This window comes from Gavialis gangeticus, unplaced genomic scaffold (genome assembly GCF_001723915.1).
Source record: "Gavialis gangeticus isolate Ggan-Ray unplaced genomic scaffold, GavGan_comp1, whole genome shotgun sequence".
In the NCBI taxonomy this organism is placed as follows: Eukaryota; Metazoa; Chordata; order Crocodylia; family Gavialidae; genus Gavialis; species Gavialis gangeticus.
The window spans coordinates 6,532,003-6,550,895 of NW_017729012.1; the positions used below are offsets into that span (position 1 = coordinate 6,532,003).

Genomic DNA, 18,893 nt, shown 5'->3' on the forward strand with positions numbered 1-18,893 from the left:
CGGCGGGTTGGACATGCCCGAGCGGCGCCTCCCGCACGAACAATAGTCAGTCGCCGGCGGGAGGGGGACGGCGGCGGCGGCCCGGTTTCCCCGCGCCCCATGGAGGCGCCGTTCGCGCTGGCGGTGAGCGTGTTCTCCGAGCAGGGCGGCAGGAAGTACATGGAGGACGTGACCCAGATCGTGGTGGAGCCCGAGCCCGAGCAGGAGGCGACGGCGGCGGCGGGCGAGGCCAGGCCCCGGCGCTCCGCGGCCTTCTTCGCCGTGTGTGACGGGCACGGCGGGCGAGAGGCGGCCCAGTTCGCCCGCGAGAACCTGTGGGGCTTCATCACCCAGCAGAAGGGCTTCTGCTCCGCCGAGCCGGCCGAGGTGTGCGCGGCCCTGCGCAAGGGCTTCGTCGCCTGCCACCGGGCCATGTGGAAGAAGCTGCGTGAGTCGCTTCTGCCTCCCCTTCCTCTTCCCCAAGTCCTCTCCCGCGGGCCCAGCTGCACCGGGGCCCCTTCCCTTTCCAAACAGCCTCCCTCCATCCCTCCCTTACCGGCTGCTGTCGGGGTGGGCTGCCTTCCTGCAAACATCCAGGGTACTTGGTTCAGACATGATGCCTTTGATGAGATCAAGCAGTGTTGGCTCAGGGTGGTTTCAGGAAGGGGGTTTGGAGGTTTCATGGGGGAGCTGGGATTCGTCTTGTCGACAACATAAATCGGGGTGTTGGGGGGGGCCCTCTGTGAAACGGCACGGGTTTCTTCCCCCCCCCCAAATGTCATGGCAAGTAGGGGGAGCTTTTATGTAAGGTCGATTTCCACATGATAATTAAATGAGAGATGTTTGGGGTGAGGTTTTGTAAGCAGAGCCCTTTGTCAGCTTATAAGGTGCAAATCTCCTTTGCCCCCACGCAGATAACTCGGTCTGCTTTCTGATCTGGGTCTTCACTCCCCGCTGTCTGCAGTTCGGCCTGTCCGGTGCCAATGCAAATATTCAAAAGATGGTGACTTATGACTGATTTTGAGCAGCTGGAAATGGGCCACGCACCACCCAAAACATAAAGTGCAGTCCCTGAGGACTGTAGAGACTGGCTGGTTAAATTCATTGTGGCCCAAGTAAGGATCCTGAAAGGGAGAATTTGACAGGACCAGGGTGCATATTATCCTCCCTCCTGTTCACGTCTTCGACAGATAATCGGAGCACCTTATTGACTAATGCGTTAGGCCTAAATTCAGACCAACAGTGCTAACTACCTACCTCTCTGTTCACTTCCTGGAAGTAAGGCTACAAAAAATGAGCTTTTAAAAATATGTTAAATATGTTAGAGTTGTGGCTTTTTTATTTAATTTGGTTTCATACAACAGCTTGGGGCACGAAGACTAGCAGGCAGAGCGGTGTCTCCCATGAGACCGCATCAAAGGTGCAGTCTTGAATCCTGAAGGCTGGATCTGGCAGGCAGTGATAAAAAGTTACAGTACAAGGAAAGCAGAGTTATTTGGAGAGGCAGTAGCTGAAGCAACAGTTGAAATCTTTCTGAAGACATTTAGTCCAAACCAAGGCTGTTTAGGGGTCAAGTAAATATCTGGAAGAGCCTAGAGGGAGAGATTGGTAGAGTAGGAGCAGGGATTAGAGGGGAGACAAACTGGCTCTTGCGTTGGAGAGGAGGGGATGGCGGGGTGGTTTTTTTGTTGTTTTTAAGAAGTGTTGTGGAGAAAGTGGGAGAACTTGTTCACAGATGTGATGGTGGGGAGTGACATGACTTCACCCCAGACCCCGGGGCCTTTGTGATGTGATAGTGTCATAATGAACCTAGAGGAAGTGGAGGGAGAGGGTTTGGGGAAGAAAGATTATAGGTTTGGTTTTCTAGTCTCTGTGATGTCTATGGTAACCATGCCTGGTTGTGACAGCAAAAATAAAAAACCAGCAAACATACTGTTGATTGGAGGCAGGAAATACTATTTGTATTGGTGTGTAGGGAGCAACACAACTTTTGTTATATAAGTCTCAAACTGTTGCTAGAAGATGGCAGAACTAGAGCTCTGCCTGCTTGATGGCTCTGAGTTCTGCTGTAAAGTTTCCTCCCTGATTTCTGTATTGCATGCATGATTTGGCAGCAGGTGTAGTCCCCTTTTTTTAATTGGATAAAATATTAAAAACTGATGTCATATAATTTCTGTTACTTGGATATGGAAGCGAGGGGCTCGTTAGCTGGGTTAGTCTGAATGTTGCATCCTCCGAGACTGCTGTTGTTAATTGTGTGTTGACAACATGATGGAAGGTAGAAGAAGGGTGTATGTTGATGTTTCCCCTTTCACACCATCTGATGAAGTGAGCTCTAGTCCACAAAAGCTCTTTATACATCTAGTCTATAAGTGGCAAATCTACCCTGCTTTCTGCCTGACTTCAGACCAGCACAGCTAACTATTTCTCTCTGTTTATACATTTTGCAATCTGAAGATGGACAAGAGGCAGTTACGATTTGGGATGGGAATATACTGATGTGGTTTTTCTGCATGGAAGAGGGTAGTAACTAGCTGTCATATAATTTCTTGGAGGCTGCCAGGATTTTCAGTAGCTTTGGTCCAATGATGGCAGCGCTTGGCGGTTTCTGCTGTGGTGATCAGCAGAGAAATAGTTACACAATTGCCATTAATGTTTCAGTCTTAGCTCAGTCCGCATGAATAAAAAACAATGAGGAACTTTGCTGCTGTTTCAGGTTGGCTAAATATTTTCAACACATGATGATGTACAAGTTTATTTGCTTGGAGACTGTCCTCCCAGCTAATAAGGCTAGAAAGATACTTAAAAGAAGGCTACTAGTGAGGTTTCAAATTCGACAAGAGGGCTAAGAGCCATTTCCAGTAGAGGCGAGTTACAGTACACACAGTCCCTTGGCGTGGATTACTATATATGCTTGTCAAGTAGAGATGCCTTCAGAATAAATAGCACATTCAAAGGCATTTTTTTTTTCAGTTTTCTTCTTATACTTTAGGTCAGGGGTCAGCAACCTATGGCCTGTGGAGCTGTTTGATCCTGGCCAGGGGCATGAGGATTCATTGGTGGGGGAAACTTCAGCATCAGTTGCTTTCCTGTTCCAGGGCTAGGAGGGTCCTAACACCTGCTTCCACCCACTTCTGAGCCAAACTGGGGCAATGCTAGAAGGTTGCTAACTGCTGCTTTAGATGATTGGAGTTACAAGGATTGTATAAAGATGCTTTTCCCTTTCTGGTTGGAGTTAACTCTGTTTGGGTACCATCATTGAATGAGTACATGCTGGTGGGGGGTTTTCCACTGCCTGTTCTGTAATAGTTGGCTTGAAAATCCAAAGGAACAGGTAATTTTGATCTTTTTTTATTCTTGAAATATGTCTAAGCGTTCATCTTTCTCTCTTATTTGAAAAAGGCCAAGACCACCTAACAGTAGGTGCCTACATAATATGGATAATACAGAAATTTTAAGGATTCTAGACATAGGCAACTGGTAGGGGATGCATGGGGGTGCACGTGCCCCACCCTGATGGGGCCAGTGCCCCCCCGACAGCTGACATTGATGCTGTCAGTAGGGCTGGTGGCCACCCCCGACAGGGCTGCCACTGTCAGTGGCTTCTGCAGGTGCCCCCCCCAGATTTGGGAAGCACCAATCACTCATGGCTGTAGATACTTTAATGTCTATCTAGGATTTATTTTTAGAAGCTTGATAAGATTTTTTTTTTTATATATATAATCAAACCTTGCTGAAAATAAGATAAAATAAGGGATTTTCCTTTACTAGTGCTAACATGGAAGTTTAGAAGTGAAACACGTATATATATTTTAGGCTGTCTTTTAGTTTTCTAAAACTAGTGTCTAAATTGGTCTCAACAGAAGTTAAGGTAGGTAGCCACTTCCATGCTAAACAAGGAAGAAAAAGCACATTGCCCACTTCAGATCATGTCACTCATCATGTTAATTTACTCCTCAGTTTTTTTTTTTTAGTGATTTGTTCCATGATATGGTTTTCTTGAAGCAGGAATCTTTAATCCATCATACAACAGTAGAAGCCCTGTTTAAGGAAAATGTCCGTGAGGTTTGTTTTCATGTTTTAAAGGGTTTGCTTTTCAGTAGAGGAACAATGGAAAAAAGAGAGAAGGGATTGTAAAATGTACATACTCCATGAACCTGAAAAACAGCACGGATTTGTTTAGTTTGAAAAGTTTGTAACTGATCAGCTGGATTTTAAATCTGTTTTTCCTGGGCCTGACTTCCAGGACCTGAGTGACTGGCTGCGCGTACAGCCAATAAGCTGTTAAATCAAATAGCTCCCAGCCAGTGACTAGGGGCCTGTCACAAAGGTCTGTCTTTGTTTTGTGTGTGCATGCAGAGTCGACTGGAGGACGATGACGAAAACTATAAAACTGCTTTTGGCGTGTGTAGCAAAAGCTTTTTGGGGATATGTGGAAAGAGTGGTAATTAGTAAGCCTGGGAAGACCAGGAACAAAACATTTGCCAGCTGCCTTTATATTGTTTAATACGCTGGCATGCCATTGTAATAACGTTGTTCGTTTCTAGGACTGTGTTTTTGCCCACTAAAAAACGTTCCCAGTTTATAAAAGGTGTTAGTATTAACTTGGGTAAAGGAAAGAGTGGTTCAGAAGACTGTAAACTAAATTGTTCTAGGTCATTATTGTAGAGTACCATACACAACAGTTTGTGTATGTATGCTTAAAAAAAGAAGCAGCAGCTATTGAAGATTTGTTACCATCGTTAAGCAGTTTGCAGGTGTCCAATTTATACCTTATCTGCACTAAAAGTATAACTACATGTTAGCAAGGTTGCTTTCTGCTGATAGGGGCATCCCATATTTAACTCCTTTGTTTAAAAATAATACTACTGTGTTGCCAAGGGCTCTTGGACTCCCTAGCTTTTAGGCAGGAAGTGTTGTTATTGCATCTGTTTTATGGACAGCTCCTAATACATAGGATATAATCTCAGGACAGTAACTGCAAAGGCTGAAATAAAGACTCAGAGGCAAACAGCTTTTATTCCTGAGTTACATAAGCCCAATATGACACCTGGATGTAATAACAACTCTCCCTTTGATGCTAAATAGGTGAAAGTGGGAATATGGCCTACAGGCAAAACGGTTGTAATTCCAGGCAATACAGTTGTTCTTTAGTCTCCTCTCATAATTTTTTGACCGCTGTCCACTTTTAGTGCAGTGTATTGAAATGGATGGTAGTATATTGTGACCTTAATGAACTACAGTGCCAGCTTTAGTTGGATGAACCTTGATCTTGCTTATCTGTTTGAAAACCTGAACACATGAACACATTGTCCTTTTAAGACTGAGACCAGCAATAAGACCATGTACATACATCTTGAAAAGAATGTTATTAACACCATGGTTCAGAATGCAATTGCATAAATAAGTTTAACTTTTACACAGAGCAAAAATTAAACCACAGAGACATAATGCAATGATGTGTTAGTGCCCGAAGGGAAGAGTGTTAATCTCCAAGTTCTACAGTTCAACTAATTCGTGGTATTTTTGTTGTACTTTTCCCCAAAGAAAGGAGGAAAATTCTGGTGCATTGATATACTAGGCCCACTATTTCTTGGAGTCTCCATGTGATTTGCCTGGATGTGTTATTGGTCATTGGAGGGCCTCTGAAGCTATTGTTTTCATAAGAAAAAGATGCAACCGTAAAATTTCTTGTGAAACATTTTTAAAGTTCTTGGTTTCTGTAACTCACTGTAATCTGTGAAGCCTACAAACTGTCTTGACAGCATTAGTATTTTATCCAACTCACTTATCACATAGTTAAAGTGCACCATTTTCCCTAATGAAGGCAAAAGAAGTGTTTTGTTAGGGAGTGGCAGTTCTTGATTGATCATGTAGGTAAATATCCTGCTTTTATGGAGTAGGAACCTGAGGCAGGTAAATGACTTAATCAGAGTCATTAAGCTTTTTGTAATTGAGCTGAGAGTCCTAACTCCTCTGCTGAGGTCTGTTCAGACATGATCTGAATCCCTAAGGAAAGTCCTGTGCTGGATTATGTGTGGCATATACCACTAAACCAAATCAAGGTTTAACTTGCTTAAGCCCTTTAATGTAGATAGAGCTGGGCATGGCTAAATTAGAGTCTAAAATTTGATGCTGCTTTGTCTTTTTTGCTTTTTAATGGGACTTTTGGTTACAGGGCTTTCATCTTTCATTAAGACTAATTCAGTTTTTCTAATGTATCTTTTTAATGCTGTGAAGGGGCTGTTGCTACTAATGAGTTTCTGTTGGGGTAAATTGTTGTATAATAAGTGCACTGGTTGAAATCCTGCTTACCTCACTCATTCTCTCTCAATTTGATATGTATTACAGTTAATATCCATAGTTGTTATGCTTTTTAGAAAAAGCATTTTTGATGACTATATCAGACCAAATGTAATTTATACTGAAAAATAATGCGATTGTTAGGAGGAAATTGGTATCTGATTAATATTTTAATGGGGAGAGAGACTTTTCTAGTGGTTAAGCACATGATTGGAGGTTCAGGCTTTAGGGCTCAGTGTGTACGTTTGTTGTTGGCTTACTGCATCAACTTGGACAAATCACTTAGTTTCACAGTGCCTCATCTGCAAAAAGAGGAGGAAAATAGTCTGCATTTCACAAAGATTTTGGAACGTAATGTTTGCAAACAAGGCTTGATCTCTCGTGACTAGTACTATCAAAGCATAACATTTTTATTGCTAATGCAACTGTCCATGTTATTTTTTCTGCAACTGTTTAAACACATTCCTGCCAAATGTTTTATCTAATTCATCTCTATTGACCAGAGAAATATTTCTCATCAGGGTTTAGTTAACAGGCATATCCATTTTTGGGGTTGACTTCTGCTTTCTTTGCAATGAATAATCTTTCCTACTACAGCCCATACACTGTCAAATTCCACCTTCTGATGTCATTTCAGAAGTTGAAGTGTCTGGACTGTCACACAGGAAGGCCAAATAATCTGGTTTTGCTGCAGTGTTCATATTCCCATTGTAGAACATAATGGAATATTAATTTAGTCATATATTTACCTTGAGATGCTCCAGGAATCAAAATGCAGCTCATACCTGTGCACGAAATACGGGGTATAAGAAGGGAGTATTTACAGTTAAAGTATGTAGCGAAAAGTAGGGTTTACTGACTATATCTGAGACTTAATGGAATAGTTCAGGAAGGCAGGGGAGAACAGGGACAAGGTAGTATCTTTTTATTTAAAAGATATGTAAGCTTGTTCTTAAGGTGCAGAACAAAAAGTTGACCTGTTTAAGTCTCTGGGTTAAGACAGAAGGGGGAAACAGCAAGGGTGATGTTATGATGTGGGTCCACCAGACCCGGAGGAGGGAGGGCAAGGCTTTTATTTGTTAACTAATGAAACACCCACATCTCAGGCCCTAGTTGTTATGAGAGGCTTTAAATTATTGTGACATTGGCTGGCTATCTGTGTTGGCAACAGCCTTTTGGTACAGATGGTTGAGAAACAAACTAGGGGAAGGCATTTCTCAGCAGGCTTCTTGCCATGTGGGAGAAGTTGATTGAATATTTTACAGGTTGAAGGCAACTTGGGATAGTGATGATCGTGGAGTCATCGTAGGGCTGTGGATATGCTTCACTGTAATCTTATGCAAGCGTCTCCAACATAACCCTCTGTACATATCCCATTGTACTCTTACGCAAGCCTCTTCAACATATCCCTTAATTTTGCTCTTCTACCCTTCTGCTTTTCTAGCCCTTGTCCCATGAAAAGAATGTACTATGCCCAAATGTAGCATTGTGGGATTTTCTTAAAAAATATGTGGACAATATAGAAACTACAGTGAAATCACGAAAGCTGTTTGCAGTAAGGCTTGAAACACCTGAAGAAAGGAGAACCTGTTCAGCCAGTTTGACTGACAGCAGCATGATTTGCATTGAATATGACATATTAGTAAATTCTTGACATCATGGTAAAACGTTTTTTTTCCTTTGGGTAGTTTAGTGTCTTGTGTGGGCATGTTGGTGTTGCTTTAAAAAAAATCCCATAGCAAAGAATTAGAGTGAAAAGTTTAACAGCATTGAAAATTTAGCTTTTATTTCTTATTGCAGCGGAATGGCCGAAGACCATGACTGGACTTCCAAGTACCTCTGGAACCACTGCCAGTGTGGTAATTATCCGTGGGTCAAAGATGTATGTGGCTCATGTTGGCGATTCAGGAGTGGTTCTGGGAGTCCAGGATGACCCCAAAGATGACTTCATTCGGGCTGTGGAGGTGACACAGGATCACAAGCCTGAACTTCCAAAGGAAAGAGAGAGAATTGAAGGACTTGGGGGCAGGTAACTGTTTCTCTGTTCAGTTTTCATCTCTAGTCACCATACCAGTCTTGCTGATTGAAAGGGTTCAAGTCTGCTTTTGCTTATTTGCTGCCTGTCTGGTGACCCTGTTGGTGCTCTCTTGCACTTCTTCACCATCCTGGCTCTTGTTGTCCAGTTTGTGAGCTGTGCAGGGAGCAATTGCTGTGTGTTTCAGTGCTGGTGCTATTGTCATTTTCTGATGTTTTATGGGGTGAGATAAATTAAACCACTGGTAATACCATTAGGCAAAGTGTAGGGTGCAGGCATGGTTCTAAAATCTTTTTGAAAGAGTGGCGTGGAGGGGTTCTCCTCTCTGTAGATTCTGGTGTATTTGAAACAAATGTGTTTATTATTTTTGAGCTGTGGAGTGCTCTGTCTATCAAATGAAGAAAATGGTAAGGCTTTGACAGAGTTTTGCTTGGAGTTTCAGTACCAAGAGATGGTCTCTGAGCTTATGGAGTTTTTCTTCTGTGTCTAATTAGGAAGATTCTGACTGCTCAGTAAAATTAATTTTTTCCATTGGCCTGGAGGTAATACTGGCAGCTGTAGAAGAGGCCTTGCAAAGCTTTTGTCTAAAGGAAACAAAGATCCCAAATTAATAAACATACATGCACAGTGTTTAACAGGATATGCATGTCTTAAAATATTAAGGCCAGTATTTGAATGTTAACACCTCGTTTATTTGCTGAACCTGAGTTCAGGTTTCTTTTCCCTGAAGTGGTTGACACTAAAATATGTTAGAAAGAGTTGGAATATGGTTGTTGCACATTCTCCATAGCTAAGGGAGCAAGGAGGCAACCTTGTTCAGACAGCACATGTTGAGAAACAAATCTCAGTGCTTGAATTTGGCAAGGCTTCACAGGAGCCCTGAATTCTTTCATTCTGCAGCTCTGCACCAGATGGATAGGCACTATTCTCTTCTCAGAGTAGCTCAGAGGCAGAGATCACTGAAGGTTTTCCTCTTGATGCCATTCATGCAAGAACCCGGTCCGCTCATTAACCTTCAGATATTTGTGCCTACTAGGTGGAAGCAGATGAGTGCATTTGGGATGGAAGGTTTCTGAGAGAATTACTTGCTCCTTCACTAGGTTAGTTGCCCATAAGTTACAGGTTTCCAAACCTACTTTTTCAAAACTGCGTGAAAGATGCTGACTGTTTTCTGAAGTTTCTAGTGGAAAGTGGAAGAATCCCCTGGGACTTTGTCTCAATGTGAGTTCAACGGATAGATTGTTTTGGGTTCTAGCTTTTGCTCCATCAGCTTTTCTCAGTAGGAGTGTGGTGGGATTGTGCTCTCAGGACATCTCTTCCTGTACAAGAGTGTGGGAAAAATGTTATGGGAGAAGAGAAATGGGTGTTTTAGTGAAAATTAGGAAGTTTTTCTTGCTAAAAGTCTGTGTCTGCAGGGTGGCATTAACTTGATCTGACCATTAGTGGTGCCAGTCAATGAGGGAACCTTGAAGGCATAGTGTCTGTGACCCTCCCTGCCCTGCTACAGCACCCAACTGGATGGGGCCAAATTCATCCCTGATATAAGCCCTGGATGTTGCATCTGGAATAGTGTTAGCACAAAGAATCTTGAGGTTGCCTCAGAGCCTTTCAGTGCTTATTTGGCTGTGGATGAAGTAAAGGAAACTTTAGTACCTGGTCCTTAGATTGTTAAAGACTGAGCTTCACCAGCACCTTATTCCATTTCCTTTTTTGCAATAAATGGCTTATCTCCCTTCTTAAAGGTAATACCTGGTTTGCACTTGCCCTTCTTCTGTGCACTGCTGCTCCGACATGGCAAACCTCTGAAGAAGAGTTGGTTTATGCTGCTGTTTGTTTTATTTTGTGGGTTTTTTTAACCACTCACTGTTTCTGTGGACTGTTGGAGCTGGGGCAGGTGGGTAAAGCTAAAAGATCCGAAATGACAACTGGCCCCAGTTGTGATTGGACGTACTGCCCGGTGCAGCATCTCAGGGAAACAGACTCTCCATCTCTGGTGTTGGAGGAGTGAGCAGCAGGCTGAAATCCTGTACAGCTTTTCGTTTGCTGTTTTACTGTCTCCTTTGTCCCTTCGGCGAAAGCTGAGCTCAAGCCCTTCCCATGAACGTGGTCCCCGCTTTCTGAAGGGTTCGGCTGTGCTGTAGGCTCTACCACAGTGGTTAGCGTTACCCCTGTGCACACTGGGAGAGCTGTTTCTGCTATTGCATAACTGATTGGTTTTCTTTGTTTCCTCCTTCCTCTTATCCACCTTTGCCCTGCCCCTTTTATTCTTCACTTACAATATGTCTAGTGTGATCAATAAGTCTGGTGTGAATCGGGTCGTCTGGAAGAGGCCTCGGCTGACTCACAATGGGCCCGTGCGCAGGAGCACCGTCATCGACCAGATTCCGTTCCTGGCAGTGGCACGAGCACTTGGTAAGTGGTGTCCGTGTACAGCAAGTAATTACCGAGGCGATGAAACAGTCAGGATATCTTCTATAAAGGAAGAAGTCACTGCACGCAGAGCAGTGCAAATATATTCCCAGTAGTCTCTTTTGGCAACTCTTAGTGTATTGGCCTACTTTCCATCGATTTCTAGGCTCTCTTACAATCTAGACCATGTTTCTAATACAATAAAAGTTAATTTCAATTTGCCATATAGAATTAAAGGGCATTTTTTGCTGACTGGGTTAGTGAAGGTACAGCCATGTGATCTACCAGGACTTGGATCCTTGTCAGTGTGAAGCTGGCTTTCCCCCCTTTCATATAAAGTAGGTTGGTTTGTTCTTGTGTATGTCTTTGAGCTGAGGATCATGCTGGGCTCTTCTCTGCTTGGAATAAGTGGAATAAAAGCACACTCTGGTATGCTTGATGTAGTGATCAGAACCAGTACTACTGTAGCAAGATGTGAAAGGTCTGGGGCTTCTCTTTGTGGTGCCACCTCTGCTTTTCCATGTGAGGTCCCTGAAAAATAACGTTAGGGCTAAGCAGTAGTGCTGCCTTCATAGGAGGCACAAAAGTAGTCGCGACTGCAATGGCGACTGGTCATGCTGCTGTGTTCAGCACTGCGGAAGCTGATGCTGCCCCGTCATGGAGCTGCCCAGTACGCCAAGGATAAGACTTAGTCTTATGTGTTATGATGACTGTTTTTAGCAGGTCATGAAAAGGGATGATTGGCGCACAGTGTATCAGGCAAAACATGTTCAGGAAACATATTTGGATCTTGTCTGTATTGTCTGAGGGCTCCTGGAGAACATGCTCCATGAATTGTCAGCTGGCAGTAAGAAGCCACTGACTGCCTTTACCTACCTATTGTCAGTTCCTTCCCCTGCGCTTCAGGGCATAACTCCAGCATGGGGCAGCTCACTCTCTCTTTTCTTCCCTGCTTGGGAGTTCCTCTCTTGCCCCTGCTTGGGAGTCCACTATTTCTGTTCAGTAAATAGACCTTTTATGGAAAGCTGGTTTTGAATTCTTTTGTCATTGTAAACACAGTAGCGTGACTTAATCCTTACAGGGACAGCTGGGCAGCCCTATTGTGACTTTGTTCCTAAATGATCCAGCATTGACTGTCCCGAGGGGCTGTCGGACTTTGGAACTGCAGTCCTCAGCTTGGCCACAGCATAGCATAGCCACTAGTTTACAAGCAAGCTTTACCCGTCTCACCTGAAATTGCCCCACGGTAAGAGGAAATGATTTTCCTCTTGCGTGGTCCAGCTTCTAAGCAGTTGGGGGCCTGCATGCCCCATGGACTGTGTATCGGTGAGGGCCACACACTGAAGGGGCTGAACTAGTCCCCTTCCTCTCCCTTGCTGCACTGTGCAGAGCACCCATCTTGCCTTCAGTTGCTTGGCCACGGGCTCCCCCACTGCACTGTGCCACACAAGCAGTCTGGGCCTCTGGTTCCCCTGACACAGCAGGCTGCACCATAGTAATGCTGTGCCTCTCCACGCTACCTGCTGGGAGGGCATACCATAGAAACTGGAGGAGGAAGAGGGAGTCCTGAGCCCCAGTTGCTGCTGCAGCTAGAATTACATGGGTGGCAGCAGTCAAGTGGGAGCCCATCTGGCTACATGTTTACCCCTCTTGGGTCAGCAGTTGGACAGCTCTGTTCTAATACAGAATTGCAAAGCAAGCAAGGTGGTAAATTTGAGTTGTGGGGCAAAGGAGATGGGGAGTGGCCATTCAGTGATTTTTAATGTGAAAAGAAACCTCACCTTTTTTTAAAGTTACAGTAATGCTCCATTTAAGCAGTGCCTTCTACAAATGTCTGTTCTGCTTCAGGAGGCCCATGCGAGAGGTGCTTATTGGCGAAGCAAGTCCAGGTCATGAGTCAGTAATGGAGTAGCAGCATGCAATCCAGGTTCATGAATTTCAGCCTTGTGCTCCAGCCGCTGGTTAACACACACATTGGCTTCCCTTATCTAGCAAAGAGCATATGTTACTTTGGCGTTTTTAATTTGTATAAAGATCTGCTGTTCCTTTTTCCTTGTCTGATCTTCAGCCTATCATGCCGATTTTAAGAAACCCAGTGACTTCTGGTCTGTTTCCTTTCTGCAAGTCCCACAAAAGGGTTTTGGCTGGTTTCTTTGGGCAGATGGGGATTCAGGGAATGATCCATCTGTTAAGCCCATTTGTGGCCTTTACGATTATCATGTGGATGAAGAGGATTGCTGGAGAGTCTCAAGTCCAAGAAATGAGGACATCCATCTTCTCTCAGCTCAAATTTGGCTCAGCATATTTGGGTCCTTTAAAAAAGGGCATTCTTTCTCCTACGTGGTGTGAAGACACCAAGTTTACAATGTGTTGAACATCAATGTTTTAGTGTTTGTGTGCTTTGCTTGAGGAGACTCTGCAACCTCTTCGCATCCCTTTCTGATGAGGCATGGCCAGCTTCCTGGGAAAAGGAACACAGCAGCTGCTTTTCTCTCTGTCGGACCCAGATGGTGCACAGACGCTCACAGTTTGGAAACAGGATTTCACTTCATGAGGGGCATGCTGGCCTCAAAAGCTGCTTACAGCAGACCTACCACAACTAAAACCGTTGGTATTCATGTTACTGAAGCCTGTTTGACCGCTTGGCTGGCTCCCAGCCTTGCTACCCTGGTTGGCATGAACACTTCCTACACTGGAGCCTTTCCAAACAGAGCAATTTGTTCTGACACTAATAACTATGTCAGACTTAATATACTCTTCTGTTACCAATGCCTTAGTTGATTCTGCTGGTTACTAGTGCACAAAGTGGCCTCACTTTACCTGGTTTTGGGCATCATGCCTCTTCTTGCCAAGGTGCTAGCACCACAAACAAAGATGCCTAGGCCAGAGTTTATTAGGGGAACAACAGTCTGATAAACAGACAATTTTGTCCTGCCTCTAGCAGGCATTATCAGGAATAAATCTATTGACATTACTGAAAGTTGGCAGATTATGATAAGAGATTGCAAAATTCTCAAGACAGGCAAAATGATTACATGCATTGGTGCGCTTGGTCTTTTGATGTTCTGACATTGCACTGTATTCATGAACTTCTACCAACTTTCTTCTCTCATGACTATTCATTAACTTATTTTTATTCTGGTTAATGCAATGGGGACAAGATCATTTTGAAGCCTCTTTTAATTCCTTTTCTAAGCCCAGTAATGTAGCCAAAAACCCGAGGAAACAGGCAGTGTAGGTGCCATAGTGAAATACTGTGTCATTCAAATATTTGGACAACAGAGAGGATATTGGCACACAATGCGAGACATTCCAGCCAAATTCCTCCTCCTGTAGTTCATCCTTGCTGTTCAGGTTAGATGCAGTATCCTTCTGCCCAAAACTAAGCAATGGTACTGTATACTGCTCAGTTGTATCTGCTTTCCACTGCAGTGGCGGATGTTTTTTAAGTAATGCATGAAGGCATCTATAGTATATTCTACTTATGTGCATATCAAATAAGAGGGTAATTCACTTAAATGCCTGATATGATGTTGGCCCCAATATTTTGCCTGTTGCTTATCTTCTAACAAACATAGATTAGCTGCATATTGGTTAAGTGCATATGCTGCTTAAGTGCATAGCATTTTTCAGCTCTATCCTCCTCTGTATTTTGTAATGTAGTTGTACTTTTGTTGACCTGCAAAATAATTAGTGTCAGTGAAGGGGAAGCAGCTGTCAAATGGCTGCTATGAGAACCTAGAAAACAAAAGGAACTAGTTTGTTTTGGGGTTGCTGATATCACCGCATCCACAGTGGACAAATTATTCTGTACTTTATGAGCTTTGCTTACATAAAGTTTGGGTAAGTGCATGGTTTCTTTTTGCTCCCAAGGTCATGCACTTAAACAGAATGCAGTATGTTTGTACTTCTTAAATAACTCACAGGGGTGTTTAAGTTGCTTCTTCTGTATGAGAGATGAGCACTAAGCTTGTGCTTAGCGCTCTGGAAATGCATATAAAGTGCTTTCAGCTCTTCTGATAACGTGCAGAATATTCATGCATAAATTAAGCTTTACTACTGAAATAGGTGGCGGGGGGGAGTGAGGGGAGAAAGAAAAATAGCTGACTATGGGTTGTGCCCAGTTTGTTGTATCAGGAATACTAATGGCATCGCAGAACTCCATTCACCTGGTTACTTCAGGTTTGTAATGAGCTTTTACAACTTAACACCTGCACCATCCAGATGGGAGGAGTTTTTGTTCCTTCTCCCTACCCTCAAAATGCCTGCTGTTAGTGTCAAATATTTCACAGCTCCTGCTTCCCTTCTCCTGCCAGCCAGGAATGAAGGGTTTTGCAGAGATTCAACTGAACATGCTCAGGAAAGGCCATGGTGAAATTGCTTCTCTGGCCCTATTTTTTTTAAAGTATTTCCAGATGTACAGAAGCAGATGGGCAGCACTTTAATTACACTTCTAATCAAGTTAGGTTAACCTGTCAGCCTCTAGCATCTGGTGCTGGAGCAACACTTGGCTGTATTTTGATGATGATTTGGTCATGGTATCTGGGTAAGAGGCTGTTTATCTGGTAAGTAACCTAGGAGGTATAATCCACGTACTAGATCCAGTAGAGCAAACTGAATCAAGCAGCTTCTGAAATGATTCTGAAGTAAGTCTCTTGCTCATTTTTTTAATTTCTTTTGCAGTAACAACCAAACTTCTCTGTCTTTGCAAGGCCCCTATTTGACCAAGAATTTTGCAAGCATTTAGAAAAGGCCAGTTCCTTCCTCTAATTTTTAAATTTTTCATCTTCAGCTGTCCCACTACCTGGCCAGGGCTTAATATCTGGCAGAGATGGGTCTTGAGAAAGGTATTATCAAGCAAGTAGGAACTCCCTTGTTGATGAAGTATCTTGATTCTGAACCTTTTTTTTTTTTTTAATGTAGGCATGACTAGATCTGCAGGCTTTGGCCAGGTGAAGTAGTACTGTACTTAATTCAGTTTTCATTGTTCAAAAAATATTAAGAAAACTATTCAAGGACCCGGGATATAAACTCTTTGTGGATGTGGTCACTCAGAGTATCTCCTTGTAATTTTGTGTGCTTGCCTCTGGATGGTGTTTAATGACCCACTTCTGCTGAGGTGTCCGGGGCTTTTTGGCTTGTCTTCAGTTGACTGTACAGCATGGGCTTCCCTCTGATTTTTATAAATGTGTTAGGTTTCCTGCTGACACCTTAAATGGATGGACTGTATTTTGGGGCACTAAATGCCAAATGCATAGTATCTATGTGACTGCTGACCTGTGTGGAGTGATATGGGAGCAACCTGTCAGAGTAGCCTATTGAGCACCAGAATGGTTTTGTAAAGCTCTCTCAACCTGCTTGCATCAAAACCTTGAGGCAGAGGGCCCAGTATCATTAGGATCCTTGTATAAAGATTTAGTTTTCACAGACTGTTAAAAAAATCAGTTGTGCAGAGTGGGCACAGTTGTCCCAGGATGCCTGCTTGTTTGCTTACTCGCACATAAGACATTGTAGAGATTAACCCTGCTAAACTGCGGTTTGAATTGTGGATGCCCATGGATATGAGAGAGGGAAAGTCATTGCTTGGGTTCCATAGATGTCTCTTTATGAAATGTTTGTTCTTAAAATGGAAAATCTTCAGAGCATCTGAATAACAGTTTGAGGATTCCTCCTCACAGATTAACCCTAAGCATACTGGTGTTTGCATTATATGCACACCAGCAGACTTAAAATCTTCCTACTGTTTATCTGCTTCCCTTTAAGTAATCATCACTCTAGAACATGAACTTCAGTTAAAGGCATCCAAATATTTTTGGTATACAGTCATTAACATAAATTAGCTGTTCCCTCTGTCTCAAGAATTTCTTTCCTTTTCACGAAGGCACACCTCTTGCCTCGAAGGGAAAAAAAAATCAAGAAAAGGAAATCCATATGAGCCAGAATGACAGTAAATAACTTTCATTTTCTGAGCTATTCCTACTGTGTTCACATCTTGGTTTCATTTAGCCCACGGGTGTCAAACTCGCTTTATACCGTAGGCCAGATCTAGACTTCAGGGCTCTTTGTGGGCTGGACCTGGGGCATGAGGAAGTAGTGACAGCAGTTCTGGCTCCAACCTGGAGCATGCAGCAGGTATAACTGACCTAGAGCAGGTGTGTGGGGTGTATGGGAGGCAGCAGCAGCTCTGTCTCCAACCTGGGACACATGGCAAAGGCTCCAGCTCCCACCATGTCCCCTGTGCCAGATCAGAGCTGGCACTGTTTGCTCTGTGCTATGGCAGCAGCACCAGCCATACAGAGCAGCTCTGCAGGGCAGGTGGGCTCTGTTGGACACATTCAATTTAGCTAATCGCAGAGTAACATTGCTGCAAACCCAGTAAATCTGCAGTATTGGTATTTACAGCAAAGTTAATATGGCAGAAAGAGTTGTTGCCTTCCTTGCGATCCTAGAGCTGTACCTCACCAGTTGGCAGAACCCCCAGACAAGCTTTTTATTGAAACAAATACATATGTGGACTTGGATAAAATATGCAGAATACACCCTTCAGTTCCTGTGCAGTGGCAAGTCTGCGCTTTGTTGCTTGAGCTGTGGTTAATGTCAAGACACATCTGGATCCATTTACCTTGAAGGGTACTTCCCCCCCGCCCCCCCCATCTAGGTTGTCTCTAGAGCCTCAGTGCATGATCTTCCCTTTCTCTTCCTTGGGCATGTGTTTAAAAACTGTAATGAATATTCTCCTAAATGCAGAATCAGTCACTTCCACTACCGGACAATAGATTCTTCTATTTCTTCCTTGTGTCCTTTTTTACATCTTGTCAAAATCCTATGGAGAAATGGGGCTGTCCCTTTGGTGCCTGAAATGCCTTCTTAGTGCTCACTGAGGGACTTGAGTCCAGATCAGAAATTGCAAGGCAGCTGTCCATGTTTCACACGTTCACTTCTTGCTGTCCCCTCTCCGCTCACACATCACTGTCTGTAAGTTCATTTTTCACATTTCGCCCATTCAATACATCTTGGGTGCTATGCGCATTAGTCCTTTTTTTAAAGTGAAGCTTTCCAAGTTGTACCACTGCTGTGTTCACTTGGCTGGGTGGTTCCTCGAATCTGCTTTGACTTCTGTTGACTTTGTGGTGAATATGGTGCTTATAAAAGATGCCCCAGAAAGATGCAATAAAGTCAGTATGCATACCTCCCCAGGCTTTGCTGTTAGTGCACCTGACATTTCTTTGCAAGTATACAGAAGGCTTCCTACCACCATTCAAGATATACTTTTGTGTTTTATGGTGCAGTAAAAGATTACATGCCTCAGTGGCTTCCAGGTAGCTGAGCTGTCTGTGCTCTTGACTTTGGCCTCCTACTAGTTTTGCCCCTTTTTCCCCAGAGTGAGTTTTAATAGCTTTGGATATTGCCACCGTGTAGAAATGTTTGACACTGCACTTGTCTGATCTCCCTAAGACTGTGGTAAAGATGCCCTCTTGTGGCTCATTATAGAAATGTTTTAAACTGTTTCTGTTTTTATTGCTTTGTTTTGTTTTTGTTTGTTACTTTTCAATTTCAGACCAGCCAGGATGAGTTAAATGGTCACAACGCACAGTTGTCGAGATTTGTCATGTTTCTTAGCAAGGCTACCTATTTAAGACTGAGAAGAGAACATTTAGTGGTTCCTTTGTACTTGTAGGATAGAAACTTAGTGGAGTTATTTAAAAAGTTACAAAATTCATCAGATTGGTTTCTTCCTTCCTTCCCCTCATGTCCTTTTGAATGCCAAAAAAGAAAACAACTGTTGAGGAAATTTAAAGAGAAGAGTTTGATTTGAGTTATTTTTGACGCATGTTTTTGCTTTGAGGGGAGAAGGACTGGATTGGATTGAGGTCCAAGTATGTTATAGCTCAGAGTTATTTGTTAAAACATTCCAGGCTTCAGTAGGGATGTAATCCAATTTGTACATAAGATTTATATTAGGGCAATAAATTAGTAAGGAGGAGCACACAACTTGTTATTTTTATGAATGGGTTGAATACAAGTTCGCTTTCATATCCATTTCTGTCATTAAGAAATTGGTTCTCCATTTGTTTTAATTTGCAGTGTGTGATGTAGTTGATGGCTACACATTGTATGCAGTATAGATGGAGTGACTTTTTTTTTTTTTTTTTGAAGTCTCCCTGAA

At 43.3% G+C, this 18,893-nt stretch overlaps 1 protein-coding gene across 1 annotated transcript in view; it reads left to right on the forward strand.

The window, feature by feature from the left end:
- The first annotated feature begins 6 nt into the window (after positions 1-6).
- The window catches only part of PPM1D (protein phosphatase, Mg2+/Mn2+ dependent 1D), a 40,187-nt gene continuing 21,300 nt past the window's right edge, over positions 7-18,893 (forward strand). The window contains exons 1-3 of the mRNA XM_019511117.1: positions 7-427; positions 8,083-8,311; positions 10,605-10,729. Of these exons, the coding sequence (XP_019366662.1) occupies positions 100-427; positions 8,083-8,311; positions 10,605-10,729 (682 nt within the window). The 5' untranslated portion in view covers positions 7-99. The remainder of the gene's footprint in view (positions 428-8,082; positions 8,312-10,604; positions 10,730-18,893) is intronic.